This window comes from Stegodyphus dumicola, chromosome 2, assembly GCF_044657685.1.
Source record: "Stegodyphus dumicola isolate Sdum_Otavi_A_Nest chromosome 2, ASM4465768v1".
Lineage (NCBI taxonomy): Eukaryota > Metazoa > Arthropoda > Arachnida > Araneae > Eresidae > Stegodyphus > Stegodyphus dumicola.
Genome location: NC_140769.1, coordinates 39,771,589 through 39,797,894, shown reverse-complemented (window position 1 = coordinate 39,797,894; position 26,306 = coordinate 39,771,589). Strand labels below are relative to the sequence as shown.

General features: G+C 33.1%; 1 protein-coding gene across 1 annotated transcript in view; it reads left to right on the top strand.

Annotated features, from left to right (window-relative positions):
* Positions 1-22,214, top strand: part of LOC118182139 (zinc finger protein basonuclin-2-like) — a 284,225-nt gene extending 262,011 nt beyond the window's left edge. Inside the window, exon 4 of the mRNA XM_035351443.2 lies at positions 17,811-22,214. Within this exon, the coding sequence (XP_035207334.2) occupies positions 17,811-21,083 (3,273 nt within the window). The 3' untranslated portion in view covers positions 21,084-22,214. The remainder of the gene's footprint in view (positions 1-17,810) is intronic.
* The last annotated feature ends 4,092 nt before the right edge of the window (positions 22,215-26,306 follow it).

The following is a 26,306-nucleotide window of genomic DNA, read 5'->3' as shown; positions in this document are numbered from 1 at the left end:
GAGGGAAGGGACGTCGGGGGCTGAGCAGGCATTCCGCAAGCCCACGACTAATGGTGAGAGATGTGCTTCGAATCTTGGAAATTGTTTGCCAATTTGCAGCGCCGGCCGTGTTCCCAGGTTGTTCGCAGGGCAAACATTTCGAAGTTTGCAAGCACTGCAGGCCTTCGTTATGCCCAGTATTTTCACACGAGCAATCATAAGCTGCTCACGTTATACGGAAAACTCATTTTCATTAGATATGTCTCCAATTAATAATCTCTGGCTATGCTCTTTTTTTTTCGCATACTATTTATCGATAGATTTTCGTTTCTACCAATTATCATAAAGATGCTTTATTGTTAAACAGCATTTATCACCGCTTGCTGCTATCAAACCAAATCAGTATTATTGACTACGTAAAGAACAATTATACGTATACCATATGGTCCTCAAATGCGCGTAGAGCGGTTGCTAATGGATCAGTGCAGTAAACAGACGTAGATTTTCACAAAATTTTATGCAGCTTTTTGAGGTGTGGAAGGAGAGCAAAATGCTTAAAGTGACAGATAATTTCCAGTTAAATTCGATTAAATAAACAATAGCGGAGCTGAAAGGCTTTTTCTTCCTTTTTTTCATTTTTTTGGAATAAATTTATTATAATAATTTATTAAATAATTTGTCCAAGAGGAAAATATCGACTTAAAGTTTTTGGGAAGACGGATGCTGGCAAACTGGAGTACAGTAATTAGAATAATAATGTAATAAATTTGCAGAGGTTGGGGGGGAAGCAAAATTCGCTTGGAAAATTTCACGTCCTATAAATTACACCAACATTTTCGAAAAATTAGAGGCCGAAAGTTCATACTAGAATTTTCAGAAAGGTTCCCCCAATACGAAGTAATACTACAAGCAACTAACACATATTTAATAAGTATTATGTTATCCTTAAGATAATTAATTTTTAGCTTGTTAACGCAATTGAGATCCAGTTTTCCATTTTATGTGAATAGCGTTTCGATGCATCATATTTTCAAACATAGATTCTGATTTCTGGTTTGATGATGAATTTTTTTCCCGTGGTCCATTTTAAATTTCAAAAAGTACTTTTTAGTCATCGTAAATGTCTTGATACGAAAAAGCAATGGATGGCGACTTTACGCAAAATTAGTAAAATTCTATTCTAGAAGATTAAAAAGCCTTTTCTTACATGGAATTCCTTTATACTCTTTTCATATGAATGGAATTTACGTTTTAATTTGTTTCCATTCCAGAACATAATAAACGCAAATAAAACTCTCTTTTTTTTTTTTTTTTTTTTTTTAAATTTAAGAGTTCCATCTGAGAAAGTTGATGCTATTTGCATTCAAATCGATGTTTTTTGCTTTAAAATTTTAAATTTTTATGACACGCAGACTGTTTTAAAACTCGGAGTAAATTTGGTAATACCGATTTCTGAAATTTCGTAGTAAGATATTCCTGATTAATTTCGCAATAAATTATTATTAGATAGCACTGTATAATTAATCAACATTAAAATTATTTCGTGCGAAGAAAAATCATCGATTTTATCAGAAATTCAAGGATTGATATGAAATTTCGCGAATTTTCACAGAAGCCATTAAAATTTGCGAAAATAGTTCTAAAAATTCGAAACGCGATTTAATTTTGATCTAATAATAGTAAACAGAACTATATGTAACTGTATGTAAGAGACCAATATATGTAAGAGACCAATATATGTAAGAGACCAATATGTAACTGGAATTGAACCAATATGTTTACTGGGTAACTCTTTCCCATAAGCAAATACGTTTGTACAGCTATCCAATGATCCATGACTATGCAAAGTGGGAAGAATTTGTAAATATTTTCTGAGCAGTGGGTTTTCTATCGTTCTTTTACAACAATGTCATTGGTTAAAACTCACTTGTGAAACAATATTGTTGAAAACAGAATTTAGGGCATGCCTGCACGCATAGACACGTGTTTTACACTCACGAAGTGTAAGTATAATTCTCTAAATATACAACATATAAAACGTACAGAAACTGCACACTTATTAAGTGAGATCATTTTAACACAAAATCATAATCAATAGTTCCGTGTTTCAGTCTTCCAGTTTCATTAACTTTTCTGGCACTTTTTCTTTGATTGTTGGCTGCCAGCGATAGGCGAATTTCAACCCTAGTTCAGGCCATACGTATTAAGTATGATTTACTAATGGGTCATCTCATAAGGGGAGGAATGCCTTCATGGAGGACTTTCTAAGGGAAACTGATTCGTATGCGCGTTACACGTGGGAGAAAACTACGAAAACGCTCATGCAGCCAGCCCGTTTGCTAGAATTCAAATCCGACTGAACTACCAGTGTTCAGCGACTTTACCGCTCGCCCAGTGGTGGACCTTTCAAGAAGAGGCTTGTCTTCTAGGCTGTAGTTTCCGGCTCGAAATTTCTGGAACGAGCTTTTAAAATTATTGGCTTAAATATTATGCATTAATATTCCTATTAGTAATTATTTAATTAAATTATTAAGCAAAATATGCCGAATATGCTTTGCCACTTCCATTTAGCTTTAAAAATAGTTATTAAAATAAAACTGCGATCTTCATAACTTGCATTAAAAATAAAAACGAGGTAAAATTACCACCTGATTTTATAGTAAATGGATGCAGATAAGTTATCCGTCCACTTCTGGCTTTTAATTCCATTGGGGAAAAAATTATTTATGAAATGACCCAATAGAATATTATTTAAATGATAAATAGTATATATTATTAAAATTATCATAAAAAAAAACTAAATTTATTTTCTGCCAAACTCTGAGAAGCACAAAATTAGCTATTTTTAAAAATCACATATTTTTTCGGACTTTCGCAGAAATTAAACGGTAAGAAAAACAGAACAGTATACAAACAGGTTTTAAGAAGGTGTAAGGATAACAGTAAATAAACAGAATATCTTCATGCCATTTTCGAAAACATTTCAAATCTGGGAAAATACTATAGATTTTTTTTTTTCTCAAATTTTTATCTCAATTTAAGAAGCTCCAACTTTGTCCCAGCTTATATGTGCGTTTTTGTGTTGCCTCAAAATAGAGCGTAAAATACAGAAACTATGTTCACACAAAGTTGTACTTTTACCATTATATTCAATAAAGCATCTATGTACTAAATCATTAAGGAAATTTCAGCTTAAAGCAAAAGTTCTTAATATCACATATTTTAAATGTGGTAAAAGTATCTGAAATTCTTTGTAACAGCATCTCTGTCTGGAGCGAATACATATGAAAGTCTCAAAATTTCAACGAACCTGTTTATTTTCAAGCGTAATTAATGATAGCTAGCTTGTTTTGAATAAAAATATTTTTTATTGACATCTGGTTTTAAGAAGGTGTAAGGAGAATGAAATGAAGAAGTAATTATAAGACGAATAACTTTATGATTCATTTTAACTTTTAAGTCGATAACGAATTGTTTAAAGGTGTATTTGGTTTGACACTAAATAGCATACACTTGAATTTCTATGAATAAATACACTGCCGGTATTTCCATAAAGTTGCAAAGGTGTTCTCAAAATATGAAAAGAATGTTTATGTAAAGCAATAATTCTAAATCTTATCTTAAATTTACGTTTACAAACCTGTCGCTGTTTTCAGTAACCTGATTTAAGAGTGGCCCATTTATCGGCTGTTGTTGAAAGAGCGTGAGTAACATTTTACCAAGTAAAGATAAGTTAACGCATCCTCTAAATAAATGTCAAATTCATCAAATTGATAAAATAACCTGACATCCCAAATTTGATTGGAGAGTCCTGCTTCAGGGATGGTGCTGGAAAATGTTTTTGATTTCGTATGTATTGCGACAGCTTGTAAAAATCTGACATGAAATTTGTAACGCCACTCCATACATTCATAAAGATGGCCTCCAGACGATATAATGGTTAGGGAAGCTTACTGCGGTACTGAAGGGCCCGGGTTCGAATCCAGGAAAAGGCATGGTTGTAACTGTCCGTCTCATAGGAAAGCAACGGTAACCGCCTATTAGGTGCCTCTACAATAAAATGGCTGCCTCTTCTGGCCTTCTGGAGTGACTAATACTGAATAGGCAAGTTAAAAAACCTGACAGTATATCCTGACTATTGAAAAAAAAAAATCTGATAGCTTTCAGATTTTATATTACGCCCAAAGGGGCGTTTTTTTAACGTTTTGTGTGTTACTTATTAAATATCATGTTCTTCGCACTTAAACCATAAAATTCAGTTCAACAGAAGTATCACAAAGTATTTAAAACAGCATAGCTTTAGAATTTCCCATACACATTTTCGCGAGCCGGAGATTATTTTTTTTTCCGTACAGTGTTGCCATTGCTCGCTTTGAAATCGTTGAGTTTGCTAATCATTTTTTTTAAATATTTGACAAAATCTGAAGTAAATAATAAAACAAATTCTAAATTTGGGCTTCCAGATGCTCATGTTCGAATGGAGTACTACGCTATTCAGAATTTGATGTCTCGAGAGGTACCATTGTTTTTTCACAGTGCGAGAAACATACATACATTCATGTAGATTCTTCATTATTTAATTTCTTTAAATATAATACAAGGCTCTAATATTTGGTGGCAACAATTTGAAAAGTGACCCGACATTTATAGCGAACCGACACAAAATGCCAAAACGAAATTAATAGCCCTTCTGGGCTAGTGTCCTTTGGACTAATCATAAATTTTTGGAATCGGAAATATGTTCAATAGTCAAATAATCGTGATTTTTAGGTACTTACGTTATAGGGAAATTATGAGTTCCATAAAAATAATGTTGCGAAAGAATTTTTGGCTTTATTTTCAAACAATTTTCATGTCTGGTAGAGTGAACATAGCAGTTATATCACCTTTATAATTTTAATGCATCACCTTTGGACATTATATGAAAGAAACGTAGAGAAGACCTTTAGCTTTTGCAAGAAAAGAGTTTGAAGAAGGAAAGTTACCTGAATAACATTTATTCGGTGGAAGAACTCTGCTTACTGGGGATGGAATGCAGCAACAGGATCATCATTTTCGATAGTAAAAGCAAGGAAACTTCACATGGCAGTCAATTTTAAAAGAACCAGTATTTTTAAAACCATAAACATTAATATTGAACATTACAGATAGTGATATTCTCTAAGACGATCACTTCCACGGAAGACCAGCACAGTTTGAAATCGTGGATGGGTTACCTATGTGAGACTTCACTGTAGGTTATATGGGGAATGAGGGCAGGGGAATTAAACATCTCAGGTTAATTGTTTAAAATAATATTTATTATGTTTTAAAATAATTTATATTATATGTTATAATTTTTTTCCCTTCTTTCTTCCTTTTCCCTTTCGCTCCCTTCCTGTCAAAAATATTTTGTCCCGAATTCTTCTCGAAAACTTCCACTCACTTTGCACCAGGAGCTTCAGAATATTTAAAGCTAAATTTCTTTTATGTTATTTCCTTTATGCGTCCTGGATTGTTCACCTTAAAAATATTTTCATTGCTTATTTTCGAGAACTCATTTTAAACCTTCTCCAATTTAAAAAGTAAAGAATAAGGAACTTTTCACTATGGGAATTTTGAAAATACTTTTGATGAAAGGCACATAAACGAGCACAAAATGTTTAATAAATGTATTGTTTTGTACAATGGAACCCCAACCCCTTACTATTAGGTGGAATCCTGGAAAACAGACTGCCAGCATAAACATCTACGTAGTTTTCCTCATGTATTGCTTAGAAGGTTTACAAAACAGAATTTTTATTCTTAAAGGCATCCTTGTGTATTTTGTGTATTCGACTAAACCAGTAAAAAATTAATTGTATCACTTGGTTACTTGAAATAATTGAGACCATTGAGTATTTTTCTAACTACAATTTTCACTGAATAATTTATTATTAGATAATAATTCTTTACAAAATGTTTTTTGGGAAATTTAATGTGTTTATATTCTAGAGTAGCCATTCTCAACCGGTGGTACACAAGAGAAAAATAGGTGGTTCGCAAAAGAAACTCAAGTATTTTTAACTATTAAAATATCTTGTAAAGAAAAAGGAAAAGTGATAAAAATTTCCTGTCATCGAACTCTAACTCAAGATTTAAAAAAAAAAAAAAAAAAAAAAAAAACCACTTGTTAACTTTTGGCTGAATCCAAAAAAGAATTTAAAAGCATTTCACATAAAGCTATTAATTTTGTATTGCCTTTTTGCAGAACCTAATTGTGTGAACAAGGATTTCTTCCATGTTTTATTTGAAAAAGAAATACAGAACAAAATTAAAAGTGGATCCTAATTTACGGTTAAAGATAAATGAAATAAGATCAGACATAAAGAAATTGATCTATCTTAAATAGGCCCAAATTTCACATTAAATTTTTGAATTAAGGTATTATAACTTAAATGCCAGTTTGTTCTGCACAGTTCGTTGCATCTGGTCACTTTGTAGAGACATATAAATAAGTAGTAATAAAAGTAGTAAGTAAGAGATGTGAAAAATGAGCAATGCCTTCGCCGGGACTCGATCTACGGAATTTGCGCCGAGCGTGCTGACCATTACACCACGAAGGCATGTTAAGAAGGCGGGAGAAATACCTTATAACTTTGCGTAGAAAAAGTGATCAGTGAAAAATATTGGTTTAAAAAAAAGAGTAATGATTTTCGTACTTGTTACACCGATGTTATTTATGTCTAACATTTCAGTTAAACGTAGTTTTACTCTGTATATCCAATGTTTTGCTGTTTTTCGACCATTAAAAACGCTTCTGCTGAAGATCGCTGGTTGTAATTATACCTAGCTGCTGATTTTTCGACGATCAAAGAAAGCGCTTAATATGACTCCTTGTCTTTATATTTCAAACTACGCCACTTGCCGTACGTTTGGCGAACACCACAAAGATTCCAGAAAACAGCTAAAACATAATCTGCAGACATTGCCTTAATTGCGTGTTGACGTCTTCTATTAAGGGTGTAGCTGCAGAGAGCGCTTTGCACGTTTAAGACTCCAAATCACATCCCATTTTGCCGAAGTGCAGACCCTCATAACGGGGGCGGATAGCGATGACAAGTAGTATGATCCAGGCGATGATATTTTTACACACTTGGCATCTGTGTCTTTGCGGACCTGCTGAGGAGGAACGAGGCCCGCTTTAAACTCGGCAGTGGGAAATATTTACTGGTGCTGTCAAAGATTCGGAAGAAATGTTGCCTATTAGAGCACATGTCCAGGCTTGACGTCGTAATTTTTTTCGAGGCTTGAAACATTCCCCCTCCCGATCTGCTATATATACAGTTCGTCTTCCGTTTTCTCGACGTTCACGGCTGACAAATCATTCGCCCACGCAGATAGGATAGTTTAGTGACAGATGTCTTAAACTTAGGTAGAGGTCTTTTCTTGCGGTGCCGCTATCTGCGATTGAAGATTTCTGCATTGTTTTTTTATTATGTAATATATTTATTTTGTCAATTGTAGAATTATTAAAAATTATTAATGAAGCTTCCCTAACAAATCACATTTTTTGATTCGACTTCAAAGTTTTGAGCAGGATTTTGAAATCGCCATATTTGAATTTTGCTTTTAAATTTCTGTTTTGAGTTGTTGGGTAGAAAAAAACCTTTTTTCAAGTACTCCAAATATTTTCTTTTCCGATGCAAATTCCTGAAAAATTGGTGTAAAAAAGACAAAAAAGCATTTGTTTTAAGTTTATTATTTCAACAAAATACACATGTAATAAATAATGTGTAATGAGAATGTATTAAATTGACAGTGGAATTGTAATTCTTTTGGAAAAAATTTTGCAATACGTTTTGTAATTCATTTGCAATGATAAAATTCTTCATGAAAAAAAGGGGCTGGGAGTTTTTGTTTTATGCGTAAAAAAAATTTGCGCATGTTTACTTTCTGACAATAAATGACGCAGACGTCCAAGTACACATGTAATATATAATGTGTAATGAAAATGTATTAAAGTAAATTTGCAAATGAATTGTAATTCATTTGCAATGAAAAAAATTCTTCATGAAAAAAAAAAAAAAAAAAAAAAAGAGTGGGTGGGAGCTTTTGTTATATGTAAAACAAAGTTTTATGCATGTTACTTTCTCACAATAAACGAAGACGTTCCTTTATTAACGGAATTCTTTCTATGATATCTTGAGAAAAATTAGCACGAGTCTCCTCTGTCTTGCTGATATTTCATCTGTTTTACGAAGGAATATAAGTATTAATCGTGTTTGGTTAGCAAGTTGTATAATCCTCAGGCGCTGTCAACAACTTCATTTTATGTTGAGACTTCCCAATACGTTTCTCAATAGGGTTATTTTTGGCAAAATGATTACTCAATTTTCTGGCTAGTTCCAGACCTTATTACAAATTCGTAGAAGTTGTTTTGACCCGCTCTTATTAAATCAAAATGACACGCGTAACAAAAAATAATGAAATATTTATTTTGAGTTCGTGTTAAATCGAATTCATACAAAAATAGGATTAGGTGTACTTGAGTATATATTATTTTCTTTAAAATTTGAAATTACTGTTAGAAATAATCTTTAGAAATTACTATTTTAAAAAAAAAATTGAAATTATTGTCTTTAAAATTTCAAATTACTGTCTGTAAAATTTTAATTATTCCTTTAAAATTTGAAAGAATGTCCTGGTATTAACTTTCTATTACATGGGCAGCTTCAAAGATTAGATTTAAACTGGAATTATCTTTTATTTCCTTTTTAAGTTTGTAATGTTATTATTATTTTAATTAAGCAGTTATTATGATTTAGACCTTTACTATAACTTCTCTTTTGCATTTCCTCACCAGAATGAAAATTTAAGTTAGAGAGTATTTAAGTCAAGCGTTTTGGTGAGTAAGAAGGAGTGTTTTCTGCTTCTCGAAGCCACGTGACTAGGTTTCGCTGGTTCTGATAAGATTGTAATTCTTCGGCTTTGCATTACTGCTGCCGACTTTTATTTATTATGCCGCGGGAAGTTCTGAGCCAGCTTAGTGTTTAAAATCAACTGTGTAGTCTTTAACTACTAGACTTAGTTTTAAATTTGAATACGATTGTTAAGTTGCATCGCCACAGGGGGGGGTTGTTTTGTTTTAAGCACGAGACGTACTTTTTATGTTAAAGTTCTGATTTAATACAAAGCTTGTTTTAAACCTTTTCAAGATTCTGTTCAGATCAAGCGATAATTTGCTCTAAATCGTTAGGAGAGTAATGCTAATTTATGCTGTCAACCAAAGTAAAACTCTATAATTTTTTTTCTTCGCGAAGTCTTACTTCTTTATCTTGTATCTTTGAAATTAAAAGATGATCTAAAAATGCTGTGCAGCCGTCATTAAATGTCAAAGAATATTTTTCTAGCTCTGTAAAATGTTGAAAGCTAAGAAACACAATAATGAGCTCTCCTACAAATCACTCTAAATCAAGCATTACTACTGATTTTTTTAACCCTATAAGGTATTCTTCTTAGCATACCTTCGTAGTGTAATGGTCAGCACACTCGGCGCGTATTCGAAAGGTCCGAGGTTCGAGTCGCATTACACATTTTTCATGTGTCCTTCTAAATAATATAATGACTCTACAAGCCCAGCAGCTAAAAAATAAATCCAAAAATTGGTTAAATTTTAACGTATCCGCAATCATTTGTTGAAAGATTGAGGTTTGTTAGATAAAGTTTGAAATTGATGTATATTTTAGAAAGTGATCAGATCTTTTTTCAGATCGTGGTTGCAATACACTGTTAGAGTCGAATACTTCTGTTCTAATCACGGTCTCAATTTATTCTTTTTCTAGCAATATTAAATACATTAGTAAAGCTAAAATGCTTCCATTATTTTTCATCATTTTTGAAGGTGTTTTAAAAGGAATTTAAAGGAGGTGATGTACAGAAAGGGTGGTATGTGTGCATAAATACGAAGGATGTGACATTTCAGGAATAAAGATTAAAAGACAGGTAGTTAATAATCAAAAGAAAAAAAAAATTGTGTTAAGTCATCTTATTAAAAAACTGAACATTAATATGATGAACAGAGAAAAGATTGGAAAAAAAAAATAAATAGGTAGCACTTAACACTGTATCGGGAATTCTAAATACATGCTGCATTTAAAAAAATTATGGTTTTGTTGTTGAATTTTATGTGGCGTAAATGCGAAGAAAGTGACGTTAAAAGAAAAAGAAAGAAAGTATTAGCAGGTTTGAGTCCAGGATTTACGTTCACACTGGGATTGAAAAACTCAGTGAAAACATAAATAACCCTCTGATGCGACGTTAAAATCTGAATTCCTTCAGCTTTTCTTTTTCTTTTATATTTCTTTTATTTATTTGTTGAAAAATGAGGCAGCACAGTATTGTCTTGTATTCTTATTGGCAATAAATATGGTTTAAGGAACGCTGCATTTGTAAGCTATACTTTCCCAACCAGCCTTCTTTATTGTGACTCTTAATATCATACATATGCGAGGAATGTCATAAACCCTATTATTAAATTTATCAGCAATTTAATGCATTATTTTGGTCACAACCCTGGTATTTAATAATTAAGGTTTGAAGTAAAATCGGTAATAAATATATAGTTTTTTCCCTTCATCAGAATATTTTTTCGGGAAGGAGAAGAACCTGGTTAAAAACATCTAAGGTTATGTTTTATACAACACATTATAGAGATACTAGGTTTTTGAAATAGGAAACATGAAAAATGCGCAATGCCCTCATCGGGATTCGAATTCTGGACTTCCCGATTATTAGCCGGGTGTACTTCCACTTACACCATGAAGGTACACGGTAAGGAGGGAGCAAATTCGGAAACTGAAACTCTGAAAACACAGCATACAGAGAAGTGAAATACACATATTTTGTGTTTAACTAATTTTAAATAGAAAATGAGTAAGTTATTAAGTTATTTCACGAAGTATTTTGCGTAATACACATCACTGAGATTTTACTGCATTGGAGATAGAGAGGATGGGGCTTTCGTAAGAGGTTGTTTGACTTCCAGTTTTGTAAAAATGTGCTCTGATTATTGATTCATTTCTTCTTACGAAGCACATTTGCATTTATTTAATGTTTCGTTATAACAAAATGAAGACAAAGTAATTGGTTTTCCTCAAAGTTTATGGTCAAATAAAATCAAGAGAGGAAAATGTAAGATGCTTTAACAAATAATTTATTGCAATTTTTTTATAATACTCGGAAGACCGGTTTGTGAAATAATAATAATAATAATTAAGTGTTATAGCTAACAGTATCCAGGCTAGCAACTAGTAATATTACTGCAGTTACCTAATTAGAATTGAATGATGAATGTAAATAAATAAAGTTTGCTATCCTTTAGGAATTAAAACGAGCTTGAAGATACTGAACATGCATTGGGAAATTTAAACCGAGTAAATTTATGACTACTTTTTTTTTTTCCCCTAAGCCCAGAGGAGGGCTGTAGACTAAGCTGCAGGGGAAACTTCTTTCGAGGAAACAGGATGTTTAATCCATTGAAACTGCTGATGACTCTCCGCCACAGATTGTGGTCCAGGATGACAAAGTGTATGTTTACTGCAGAGAACAGATCTGTTTATACTAAGCTTCGTGACACGTCATCGAACCTAAAAACTATGTTTATTTGCCCAGCACAAGCGGAGATAGAGACCAGGAAGGGGGGGGATCATACCACGTGTCTTTCGCTCTCGATGTGTCTTTTCCAGAGCAAATCGTGACGTCAGGAGCTCTTTATTTCGAGACGGCGCGGATGAAAACGGTCCTTTCATACACTCAGCAAGTACCTTAACTGACTTTTGATTGCGGGTGTTACCAAATCAGTTCATCCAAGGTGTGTTGGGGGGAACATGTTTTTCAGGAATTATGCTGGGGTTATTTCATGACAGACCTGATTCTATACTTCGCATGTTTCTGTCTCTTTAACTATTCCTTAGTTCTTGATTTCTCAAAGGGAAACGTATGAATCTTTTTTTTTTTTTTTTTTTTTCGTTTGAGGCAATGGCATAATTATTAACAAACTTAATTCCAATTTAAAATTAATGAAAATGTTTAAAAGGTTTGCCGATCTGTGGAGGCAGGAATATGTATGGTTTTATGGTAGTAAAATTATCCCTATACAAAAAATATGTTTATAGTATATAAATACGTTTATATTATATGTATTATATAAACGATAAGCCCTTGCATGCATATTGTATTGTATATTAAGGGACCAAGTCGAATGACACAGAAACACAAATAATATATTTATATCAAAAACCAGTCTCAAATTTTTCATAACGTATTGTATGGGAAGTAGTGGTCTTGGACACAGACAGTTGAGAGCTCTTTTTCGTGTATACACATAATTCCGTCAACATTTTTTTTTCATTGTCGTCTGGACAACTTCTGTACCGGCTATGTATATAAAGCCAGAATGCCCAGAATTCTAACAAATGTTTCGCATTTAACGGAAAGAAAATCGGAAGTTTCAAATTGAGTTAACTTTGCATTTAACATATAATGAATAGATAGAGAAGATTGGCAATACGTAATTACTAAGATACTTCAAGCAAAAAATATGCAAAAAATCTGTTATTAGAATTTTTTGAAATTTGGCGCTACGTTATCTTATAGCAAAACATGACAGCACATACTTATTTTCTGAAATTTTGTTTAGTATGAGAAGCGATTTATTAAATGTGCAAATTTTTAGTTTTCTTAAAAATAAATCTTTTGATGGTTACTGTTACTTTCTGCTATTTGTAAGTTAAATTTAAGTTCGCATCAATTTAAAACGTAGATCGTTGCTTTATTAGCCTGATTTGTATTGTAAATTAGCTTTGTTTATTTGTTATTCAAGATGAATTTTTGTTCAAAATACTATAGGGATATCTGAATCTACTCTTCTGAGGCTGCATGATCCTTGGATCAAGCAACTCTGTCAGCAAGCTCTGTGTAGTAAAAAACGATATACTGTAGAAGATTTTATATAAAATCAAACTTGTTGTTATACAGTAACATAAATTCAGTTCTGTATTATGGATATGAAACGCAGTTGTCCTTAATATAATATAAATTGCCTGTTAAAATGATGGGATATTTTTATATACTTTTTGGTGATAGAATGAAAATCATTATAATATTTTTTCCTAAGACTGATTGTGAAATTACCCAGTGATATTAATCACTGTATCCGATATTGGACAATGGTTTTTACATGTAGAATAAGTAGTTGATTAAATTTATATGGTTCAGGGGAAGATGAATTTTATCCTGAACAATGTAGATGAATCTTATTTAGATGTTAATAATTTTGTTATAATTAGATCTCAATGCGGAAAAAAAAATTCATTACATGGGTTAAATACGAGGGGGGGGGAGTTGGGTTTTTCTAGTTAGAAAATCAATATTTTGTGAGGAAAATATTATCTTTAAGCATTCCCTGAAAATGTTCATAAATGTATAGTTAACGAAGAAGAACGTACAAAATTGTTGAAAATGTCATGCTAAGAACTGTAATTAATGTAATGTTTCAGTTTGACTTTTCAGTGTCTGAAACTATCTGCTAATTTTTTGTACCAACATTTTCTAGTTCCATTCATTGCTTTTGTTATTGCGATTATATGTTTCTAATTTTTTTTAAACGAAATATCTTTTTATTTTTTATAACTTTAATTATAGTTTTAGTAATAAGTTTGTATTCATAATTTTTCTGAAATTCGGAAATTAAGTTTTAAACATAGTGTTTACTGGCCGATTACTTATCAAAGCAAAGGTACAAAATTACTAAATTATTTAAGTTAATAACACAAATAATTTAAAATGCAAATTTATTTATATTAAATTATTAAAAATTTCTTTTATCAATAATGATAGACATGTAATGAAATCCCCAAACCTGAGTCTTTTTTACTTCCTTGTACGAAGTAAAAAGGAAGTATTGTAATCGCGAAATGTTTCAGGCAGCATATTTCAACGAAAATATCCATTTACCCCGCTATCGAATGCAATTTAACGATGTTTTTGCGTGATATCTGTACGTAAGAACAGAATAAAAGACTCGTTTCCTCCAAAGAAATTATAAAACTGCTTTAAAATTAATTCTGAAGAGAATTTTTCGTGGCGTCTGTACGAACGTATGTACGTACGTACACGTACGTACGTATCTCGCATAACTCAAAAACGAGTAGCCTCAGAAAGTTGAAATTTTGTATATAGGACTGCTATAACATGTAGATGTGCACCTCGTATTTTGGTTGCAATCGGCCGCACCAAACGTATATAAATATATTTATAAATATATCCACTCTATTACCCGGCTCAGTGATCTCAGTTTCTTTACTCTTATATGTTTGTAAATTGTACATTTTTTGCTTTAAAAATTATTGAATTATGTTGTTTTTATCTTCCGGTTAAGGTTTTTATGCCTTTAGTAAATCTGTATGCAATATTTTTAGAATTATCAACAATTTTAAAGTTGTTTAGGTGCCGCTAAGCCTTTTTTTTTATGGCGCCCATTGATTGTTTACATTTGAAACAGCAGACTAGTGGATTTGTTGCCAATCTAGAGAAACTTAGCTTCGCAACAACAAAGATAACGCCTTCATTTATTATTGCCAATTAAATCATGCTTAATCCTTTCTGGAATTTTTTCGAGGAAATAAGTGTTTAAGATATACTTCGTAATTTTTAATATAGATATTTTGAGTTTTTATGTATTCTTGCCTTTTCGCGAAGTGAGAACTGAATTAATTGAATGAGAAATGCTCAATCGTCTGTGAAAAACTGTTTCCTTTTTTGCTTTGTTTGCTTAATTTCTTTTATACATCGTTCTAGCTTTATTATAGTATTTGAATAGAACATGTGGCAACGATTAGATAATTCTATTCTTTAAATGATATAAATTTTGTGCATTATGTGTTATAATATGAACGAAATATAATACTGTTAAGTGAATCTAGCATTAGAGTGTCGCTATGGTAAACAAATACTAGAATGAATTTTAAAAAATGCATTTATTCTATTGTGGTGTATGCGCTGTGGGCGAAGTAGATTTAATTCAATCCAATAAGTTTAAATGACATGCAAGAAAAAATGCGTATAATTTAATATTCCGTACAAGGAAGTCCTGTGGTGTACACATCAGATTTTTTTCAATCTATGACTCGACTGAGATATTTCTACTGAAAGGATCAAGTGTCTATATATATGGATATATGATCCCTTTGTATGAAAACAGAAATTTTAAGGTCATTAAAACATTTATTCAAAGGCAGTACGTATTATGCTTTGTTAGATAAAAAGTCACGAACAATTCTGTTAAAATTCCCTTCAGAGTGTCTAATTGTAGTAGAGAAAAAATTAAAAGCTGTTAAAAGTCTCAAGTTTTATCGAAAAGAAATCTTTTAGTGTCAAAGATTGTTTTCATTTCGACTGGAAAGTGTTTTCATTTTCATATTTGCTACTAATGTACATTCTTATTCCGTTTTGAATTAGAATCTTGGTTGAAAGAATTGTACTTGATGTATGCTATGTAATTAAAAATGGCAGTTAACTTTCCTTAATTATTTATTATTGCCAATTAAATCATGCTTAATCCTTTCTGGAATTTTTTCGAGGAAATAAGTGTTTAAGATATACTTCGTAATTTTTAATATAGATATTTTGAGTTTTTATGTATTTTTGCCTTCTCGCGAAGTGAGAACTGAATTAATTGAACGAGAAATGCTCAATCGTCTGTGAAAAACTGTTTCTTTTTTGCTTTGTTTGCTTAATTGTGCTTAATGTGAGAATTTTATCTTATACACATATGTATATATATAATTTTTGTCTCAGCTATGTTGTTTTAATTTCCAAATCTTGATAACACTTTTAGATAAATAAGACGGTTTTCATTTTTATTCATCTTTATTTGTTAAATAAAGAATAATTGTAATTCGTCATAATTTATATTAAATATAAAAAATACTAAATGCGCATTTATATGAAATGCAAAAATATTAAACAGGATATATGTATATATTTAAGTAATTAAAAGCCTTTTCCGTGACAACTGTGAAATATTTGAATACATTTATTCTTTAATCATCAGATTAATATTTCATTTGGTTATCATTCGATTTACATCAAAGGGACAACATTCTGGTAAAATTAGATTTAATATTTAAAATATGAGAAATGCCTAAAAGAAATTTTTGCTAAAATCAGAATTTCCGATTTTTGTTACAAACTGTGATTTCACACCCTTACGTTTTGCTAAGTATTGAAAAATTACTGAGTTCTAATGAATTTATTTGCACAAGAATTTTTTGTGTTGTGAAACTTTTTAATTCATCACTTGCCATGACAGAAACGCCTGAAAGAAATTACATCCTGCCCCTGTTTTTTATCAAACGCGTCTCATTCAATATAGTATTCCCAAGTCGCAAAATTGGGTATGTGGCGCCATCTAGGAACTGTGATTTCAACTTTTCTGAGAGATAACGCATGAATTGTAAAATGTTTGCAGTTATGCTTAATTTGCATATTAAAATTGTTCAACGTCCGTACTCGAAATAAGTTTAAAAAATAAAATATATGGCGTTTTTAAACGTTTTGTGTTGAGTTTTAATCTTTATTTATTAAATATCATGTTCTTCGCATTTAAACCACATAAAATTCAATTCAGCAGCAATATCACAAAATATTTAAAAATAGCGTATCTTTAGAATTTTCGATACACAATCTAGCATACTGAACATAAATATCCCTCCCGTACAGTGTTGACAGTGCATACTATGAAATCGTTGAATTTTTAATAAAAAATTCGTTAAAGTTTTACAAAATGTGAAATACATAATCTAAACTCAATATTCAGGCTTCCAGGCGCCCATGTTTGTGTGGAGGATTACGTTATTCAGAACTTGATGGCGCTAGGTACCTTTTCTTTATATTGCGAGAAACGTACGGGGATTCACGCACATTCTCCTTTATTTAATTTCTTTTAAAATAATACAGGGCGATTATATTTGGTGGCAGCAATTTGAAAAGTAATTCAGCCTTTTATAGGGATTCAACATGAGAGACTAACATGAGAGTCCCGTTTCGAGACTAATAGCACTTTTTCTACTAATAATTAGAATCTCTCACGCTCTTTCTCTCTCTCTCTCTTTTTTTTTTTTTTTCTTCCCTTTTCTTTTCTTTTTTTTTTTTTTTTCTTTTTTCCAAATTTTACTTTTTTTAAGTTACAGAGGTTCTACATTTTTTTTTATCTGCGATTTCTGTTCTGCGGTATGATTTATAATTTTCAGTTCATTTGCCACGATAATGTTTTTGAGTTTTTCTGTTTTAATGAAAAGATCAGTGAAAGAATACCACTTCAATCGGTTAAATTTTGTAAATAAAATATGGTATAACTAAATTATTATATAATTTTAAGTATTATATACATAAAACTAAATATTATACTATATAATATTAATATAATAACATTATATTTAGTAATATTACACGTATAATATATTAAGGCACTATAAATGAATCTACTAGTTTAGCAAAAAGGAGGATTTAACAGTTCAGATTATATTTTTAAAAGTTATCTATCAATGTTAATATCTGTTCATGTAGTGTGAAGTTTGATACTTTTGCAGAAAACTTAGTGCAAAATATTTGTGTGAATTTTTTTGAAGCATCATTAGTAGCTGTCTTGTTTTTTAAATCTTTTCATAATCTGATAGTTTGTAGCTGTACATGTTTTTGCATTTTTTTGCCACACTTATTTTGAATTACTTTAGTTTAAAAATATTCATTATGTGCATTTATAAATTGTTATTTCATTAACAGAAAAGTAAAGCATTTTTCTTTCTTTCTAGGATCCCGCTGGTTTAGTGCTAGATAGATGGTTATTAGCTTCAAGGGAAGAGGAGCCTCTAATTCTTCAACAGTTCCTACGTTTCGGTGAGACGAAAGCCGTAGCCCAGCAGTTATTACTTCAGGAGAGTAGTGAGAGGACTGAATTCGTAATCCAGCCTCCAAGAACAGAATCGGACATAAAAAAATTCATCGAAAGAACAAACAGAACTGTGGTTGGTAGCCCATTATTCAAACAGCATGGCAGTCATATCTATAGTCATGTGACATGCATGCCAACTTTGCCAATGGTTGGGCAAAAGACAGCATTTCGTCATCCTTCATCCAGTGTTAGTTCTTCTCACTCAGTTTCCCCAACTGCGTCTTCTCCTGTGAATTGTACGAGCCCCATTGCTGTGTCGCCTCTGAATAAATTACAAAATATGCAGCCCTATGATTTTCGGCGAGATAAAAGTAGTCCGGAACTTCCAAAAAACGAAATGACTTCAAATCCCTGTCCATCATATACAGTGGGCTCTCTCACTTCCCCTACATCATCCGTCCCTAACGTTAGTCTCACGACCTCTAGTCTTACCATTGCCTCTAATGCGAACCACTCGTCCACATATACAACATCAAGCTCTAAAGAAGATATCGATATTAAAGAAGAAGGTGCGTATTATTCTGATGAGGAAGAAAAGGATGATTTAACTAACGGTGCCATTAATTTAACAAGATCGTCAATTTCATCCAGCTACATGGACTCTGTTTTCGCAGCTAAAAAAGTAAGACATCTACGGAAATCAGCTAATCCGATGAAAAGGCGATGGAATCCTATTGTATTGGCCACTCTGTCAACAAATCCTGCTACGGGCAAAAAAAGGGTGCAGTGTCACGTGTGTCTTAAAACATTCTGTGATAAAGGTGCTTTGAAAATTCATTTTAGCGCTGTTCATCTAAGAGAGATGCACAAATGCACTGTTGAAGGTTGCAATATGATGTTCAGTTCACGAAGGAGCAGAAACAGGCACAGTGCCAATCCTAACCCGAAATTACATACTCCAAACTACAGGAGAAAAATAAATCCTCATGACGGCAGGGCCGCTAATCCTTACCCACTTATGCCACCAAGTGGTATTTTAGACTTTACCAATGGTGTGATATCGTATTCATCAGGTCCACAGGATGGTGACAGCAGTTCAGTATCGGATGAAGAGCAAAGGATGGTAACGAGGTCAGTAAATGCTCCTTTGGACCATAGAAATGAACCAAATCCTACCGTTGAAGTTCCTGAAAAACCGCCTGTAACGGAAGAAGACGTAGCCCTCCCTCTAACTAAGAAATTTCGCATTGAACAAGATGTGACAGATAACTGTAAAGATGAGGGCATAGATCTCAGCATGAAAGAAGACCGCCGTGCATCAGATAGATTTCCACGGGACATTGGTGAACGCGTTGCCGTTATTGATAAATCACCAGAGCCTTTAGAATTATCCAAAAAGGCAGAAGAAACTAAAACTTCAACTATCTCGGACAGTATGAAAGAAGATAAACCAGAATCTGAACGCCAAAGTATTATTAAATCTGAACATTCTAATTTTGAGTCTCATTCTGGGGAGAAAGATCGAACTCCGACATCCACAAAAGGAGTCCGTAAGCGGAAAAGCCTAAATCCTACAAAATGTCCTACTACTAGCGACGATGACTTACAGTTTGTTTCATCAGATGATTCATCAAGCGATACATATATTGACCAAGATAATGATGAAAATGGGTTATTAGACTCCAAATCTGACTATTTAACGTCGGATGGTTCCGACTCGATTAATGATATTGATGATCTTGATGATAATTCCGAAAATGGAGGGGAAAAGAAAGACGAGAAACCACAAACATGCAGGAAATCTGAAACTCCACCATCGTCATCAGTAGTTGTTACCACAGCGCAAACTTCTTCTGAAAAGAACAATGTGGAAAGGGTATTGCCTAATCAAGAAAGGTACAATGGTTTTAATGTATCTAATTTGGAAAAATTTAGGTATGAAATGTCCATAAACCAAGTTAGAGACAATGATGATATAAGTGAAGACCCATTGAGACATTTAGAATCACTATCTTTAGGAGCTTTTACAAATATTATGAATCTAAATAATAGAGTCAATTTAAGTCAACATGGAACTAATATATCAAGTGGAGTCTCTTATCACGCTCCTGGACTTGGACTTGCATCTATAACGACTACAACTGCTCCTAACCGCGTCGAATCTCCTGCAATGAACAGAATTCCCCCTTTGATTAGTAACTCTGGATCTCATCCCCATCCTCCTCCACCTCTCACTTCGAACTGCCATCTCAATAGCAGTGACACAGAAAACTCCATGTCTGATCAGCAGATGCCGTTACCTCCTGTCTACAGGGATGCTTCTATGATAGGGTCTGTTGAGATCCCCGTAGACAAGGAGAACCCTCGAAGATGCACTGCTTGTGGAAAGATTTTTCAGAACCACTTTGGAGTCAAGACTCATTATCAAAATGTTCATTTAAAACTCATGCATAAGTGCACAGTAGAAGGCTGCAACGCTGCTTTTCCATCTAAACGGAGCCGAGATCGTCATAGTGCAAATTTAAACTTACATCGAAAACTACTTTCAACATCATCAGACAAATCTGCAGGCGGATATTTTGACAAAAGTAGTTCTTTGTATCCTTTCCATCCCGATACCTATCGTGGGGACTTATTCACTCGTTTCTATGACCCAAACTCTCTTCCTATGAGCTTCGCTGACATTTATCAAAGTCGATTAACTACAGAGGGCGCTGGAGCACCTTTCATTGGAGGTTCTCCTTTTGCTCATTTACCCGGTGCAATGCCTGGTTTTCACCCTGCATTCTTACCGCCTTCTACAACAGTACCGAATTATAAAAACGATAATGTTAGCAGATATCATCATCGCAATGATGAGAACAGTGGTCGCAACAGCTCAGTGAGTTCTATCAGCAATCCATCTTCACCAGGACCGTCTTTGCGCGGCTCTCCAAGGACTGGCTCAGGTAGCTCGCCTTTCGTAAAGTTAGAAGAGGATTTGGCTCCAGATTCGGACGGTAGGTTTGCTTGCACAATTTGCGAAAAAAAGTTCCACGAAGGGGTTGTTCTCCGGGAACATTATGAAAGGTACCATACGCAAGCCCTACTCCATTGTACAATGAATGGATGCAATAAAGTGTTCCTTTCCCGGCAGGCTCGAAATATCCACAGTGATAATTTACACAAAGAGAAAAATTCTGATGCTACGTAGCAGATATTTCTTCTTTTTTTTTTTTAAAAAAAAGAAAACAAACACTTGTGATTTGAAGTATATTATGTGCCAACACAGATTTGTTCCTGTTCAAAATATTTTTTTTGAGAAGAATTTTGCCGAAAGTTGCAAATTAGAAAATTTAATCCTTGGTTTATTCAGTTGTTTTGCATACTAAATTACAAAAACACAGATAATGTAAGTCATAGGTGTTATACACTTCAAGTAAAGCAAATATATTATTTTACAATATTTGCTTCAAAATCTCAGTATAGATTATTTTTATGTATTCTTTATGTTAGTATTTTTAATCAAAATAGTTCCTCTTCCTTATATTTTCTTTGAAACTCGAGTGTGTGCCAACTTTTATAAAAGTCCAAAAACTTTTGCCCTGGCATTTTTTTTTTTTTTTTAAATGGAAAATTCTTTTTAGTTTAAGTTACCCGGAATTATTGGGGTATTTCAATGGAGTATATGTTTATAACATAGAATTTTTCTAATTTCGAATATGTTCATATATTTGTATAGAAATATGTACATAAAAATTGATAAAAGCTAATGTTTAAGTGTGTCTATAAAAGCAGGTTTCTCCGAAATTTATTATTAAGAAAGAGCTCCAAACTATTGTTATAATCCAAAGATTCAGTGTAACATACAGCACCGTGGTAATATGCACGTATTCCCATGTGTCAACGATTGTAGAGCATAGATATTTTAACTGTGCCAATAGCGTCGAAGCATGCCAAACATTTTTACAGCGACGGTAATTGGAAATTGCTTTGGTAGATAAAAGACAGGCAGATGGAATGAAAATTTCTCATTCTGTTGACGTTTCTAGTTCTTCAACGAGCCGTGATCCCTGTCTTATTGCATAGCCAACGAGAATTAAAAGAGAACCACTGTGAAGTACAAACTGAGGCATTTATAGCTTTCTCTTGAAGATGCAATAAAATCATCTTCCCCATTCAAGTTTTACCGCTATATTTAAAACTCTGCTGTTGATTTTGTCAATATTAAAAACCATCAATGTTTAAGTTATTAATTTCCCCATTTGTATCATATGTCCCTCTGCTACATTTATTGTTGCAATTCATTTTTCTTTATGGTACTTCAATAAAGTACTAGAATTGACGTTGTTGTGTATATTCTTTGTTTCTGTGCTTATTACTTACATGATTATCATTAGGATTGAATTGAATAAGCTAATGATTTTTATAAGGATTGAATGAGATCATTAGCGCTTAGATTAAAAACATTGCACACTAATAGAAAAAAAAAGTTGATACCTACTTTATTCTAATAATGAAAATGGTTCATTTAAATTAATTAACCACACATCACATCAAAAAACTTTGATGCATTTTTTACGCAAATACTGAAGATAATAAATATATTCTGTGGTATTTTTTAAATATAAAAATTTAATAAACTTGATGATATCATTTTAAATATTTTCATATCAATAGTTTAGCATTCTAAAGCGTCTCGTTGAAAGCTGGTTTTTAATCAGCTATTTGATAATCTCTAAATTTTGAAATGAAAGTTATATAAAATTGATATTTTATACTCGTGAGAGTCACAGTACAATTTTTAAGGAATGCACATGAATCATATTATAGTGATTACACAAATTTATTAATTGGAATCTTATGTTTAATTTTCTTGAATTATTAGTTTCGTAGCAAAATTTTTGTAAAATAATATAGGGTGACCAACAAAGGAGTCCCTGATTTCAAAATTAATAAATCTGGGAAACAAGGATCGATAAAGGAATACAACAAGCGGGTTATTGTTGTGAATGTTGTAAGAATGTTATACGGAAGTTTCGAAATAATAGTTGCAAAAGTGTGTGTATGATTATGGCAAAGCCTCGAGGGCTATCTGCCTAAGGGGAGGGATGCCTTCGTAGAGGACTTTCTAAGGGAAACTGGCTCGTAATAGTTTCAAAAGCTGCCAACAAATAGTACTGTAATCGCAATACGTAGTGCGTATAAAAAGCGCTTCGAAAGACGCAAGAGGAATCAATCACTAGTGGATAAAGCCAAGTATCCGTGAATCATCTTAAACAACACTCTTCACTTGAATGACCATACTGATAGTGTGAGAAGTAAAGCATTAGGAATTTTAAAGTTATAGGCTATTAGTTATAGGCTTATTTCAAAGCTCAGCCTAAAAAAATATTACACGTATTGCATTAGGCCAATCCTATGCTATGCATCACTAGCTTGAAACACAACCACTGAACACTAGTTGCATAAATTACAAGTTGTGCAAAATAAGGTTCTGAGGCTAATTACAGATGCACACTATTTTGTCAAAAAAGCCCTTCCTCCATTAAGGTCTTGAAACTGTAGATGTTAAAATATATCTGCACAACACGAATGATAAAAAGTCTTTACGATGCCAGTACCTGTGATTTTATTAACTGCCAAAAAGGTTTTGATTATGAGATTTTACAGGAAGACAGGTATATCAGTTCACTCGTGGCTCACTTACTTTCTGACTGCGGCTATAACTTTGTTACTTAAGTTTTCTTGCGGGATTTACATATATGTGTGTAGTGTATATAGTTTTGACTTCTTCAACATTTTCTTTTTCATATTCTGTTTTGTAATGATTTTATATTTACTCTAATGTATTTGTTTTGCCTGTAAAAATGTCAGTACCAAGTCTTCTCGCTAGTCCAGTCAGATTCCGTACAGGTTGCGAGTGACTTTCAACACTTCTATTTTTTCTACTGTCTTCTGACCGCCCTCTGCCTACCTTTCTCAGATTTCTCCTCTCCACGATCAGGAACTCTTCATGGTCATGGGTCTTTACGGCTAATACTTGAGTATTAAAGTATTTAATACTCAAGTATTAGCCGTAAAGACCCATGACCATGAAGAGTTGCTGATCGTGGAGAGGAGAAATCAGTATTAGCCGTAAAGACCCATGACCATGAAGAGTTCCTGATCGTGAAGAGGAGAAATCTGAGAAATGTAGGCAGAGGAGCCGGCAGAATCTCACCTAGGTGCGGTAGTTCGGCCACAATACGTATCATTCAAGTTCAAATAAGAGGGATCAGTTTCACTGTTGAAACGTAAAAGGAGATTGGCGTATCGAAGGAAGAAGTTGCAATCATGTATTCCATTGAGCAGCGTGGAATACCGCAGATCAGAACGCAGTACAAGGTGTAGTTTTCAAACACAATTTAATGTTTCCAAAGGACCCAATGTGAAAACCATTCGCAAGCTGTAAGGCACATTCTCACGAACAGGCAGAGTCGCCGATGATCTGGTAAGGAATGTCGGTTCAGGAAAACTAGTTACTCCTGGAAAATGTCGCCACTGTCTCTGGCATTATTCAGCAATATCTAAGGAAATCCTTCCGAAGAATTGCACCAGAGATCGGTTTGAAGCATTACATCACGCAAAAAATACTGAGGAACAGCGTGGACATTGTAATAAAATTTTTTAAAAATTTCACCATTTTGATCGAACGACAAACATTTATTACTTAAAAAAATTAAGAGCATGCATCTTGAAGCGCGGATATTTTATGCACGAGGTTTCTTTATATTTCTTACTGAGTATTATATTAGTAGCGTAGCAACGCAAAGACGTTACAGTCTTAAACTTCTTCCCTCACGGGAAAATTTTCGAAGAAAAGTTTTCTTTAAATTGTATGGAAATTTTTTTTTAAAATTGTCTTTCAAGACAAAATTTTGAAATGAGTACAAGTGCCTATCAAACAAGCATTTTAAATGAAGTGAGTACAAGGAAGCAGTTTAAATAAACATATACAATTTAATGTTCTGACATCAGAAAATTTTAAACAGCGAAGCTTGAAACTTTCTAGTACACATAGTTTTAGTTGTGAGATGTTTGCATATAACGACTTAAACTGTCAACATTTTGATTCTATGCACAGCTTCGTAGTTGAAAGGTTGTAAGATCACTTAATCTCGAATTAATCCCAGTGTTGTTATCCAACATTATTAAACATTATGATTACTCTGAATGATAAACTTATGAGGTCCATCTAAGTAGAATTTCAACTTTTATACTGCAAAGACAATGGCAGCAGATTCCCTTTCGACTGTACTGTACTTCTGATCAGTAGGTGAAAACTTTTTGCTAAGGTACGTTATTAGATATTTTTCGCTCTTAGAATTTATCTGTTATAATACAACGCTAGTATCAACATTCGAAGCATTGCACTGAATGATAAATGGCTGAGAAAAGTTCGGACTGTATAAGGATGGATTTTCTGTTAACTGTTTCTTGAGTTCATCAAAAGCTTTTTGGCAATCATCAGTCCAATTTATGGTTGAGTTACAACGTTTTTCTTTTAACAGATTTGTGAGTAGTGCAGAAATTAGAGAAAATTCGGAAATATACCTTCAATCATATCCTGCAAATTCTAAAAATGACCGGACCTGTGTTTTCGGGTTAACTATAGATAAGTCCTTTATGGCTTGAATTTTTATTTCTTCTAGTCTTTTTTGACATTATCCTAACTAAGTGACCTAGATATTTCACGTTCGTTTGAACAAACTGACATTTCAAATGCTTGTGTGAGTTTATCAACTTTCATCTTCTCCAAAATAATTTCTAGGTGCTTCAAATGTTCTTCCCATGTTTGAGAGAATACTGCGACATTGTCAATATATGGTACCGCAAATTCTTCACAGTTTCTTAATAATCATGCCGCCAATCGGCTAAAATCATACGGCGGATTTTTTTAAGTGCCAAAACTTGTCACAAAAGCAGCATAACGCTGGGCTCTTTTAGTTAGTGGGATCTGCCAGTAATATTGAATAAGGTCTAGAACAGTTATATATCTGGCAGATGACACCTTTTCTACTAACTGCTCAATGTTATGTAAGGGAAAATATTGTGTCTTAGTTGCCTTGTTCAAGAGGTGGTTATCAATGCGTGGTCTTTTCCAGAAACTTGAGTTTGTATGAATGGCCAGGTGAAAATCCGATTCACCTGATTCTATTACTTTGAGATTTATTGTTTTGCCTATTTCAGTTTTTAAAATCTCGATTTGTCTGGCAGACAATTGTTTTGCGCATATTGGTTTATCTGTGCAGCGGACCACACATAAATAAGTATGTGTGGATCGTGTATGTGGTCCCTGCAATTCACTGCTTCCAGCCTTTACGATGTGTCGCACAACATGTTTTTGACATCGCAGACACATAACTTCATGTCTAGCGTCAAGAGATTTTAACGT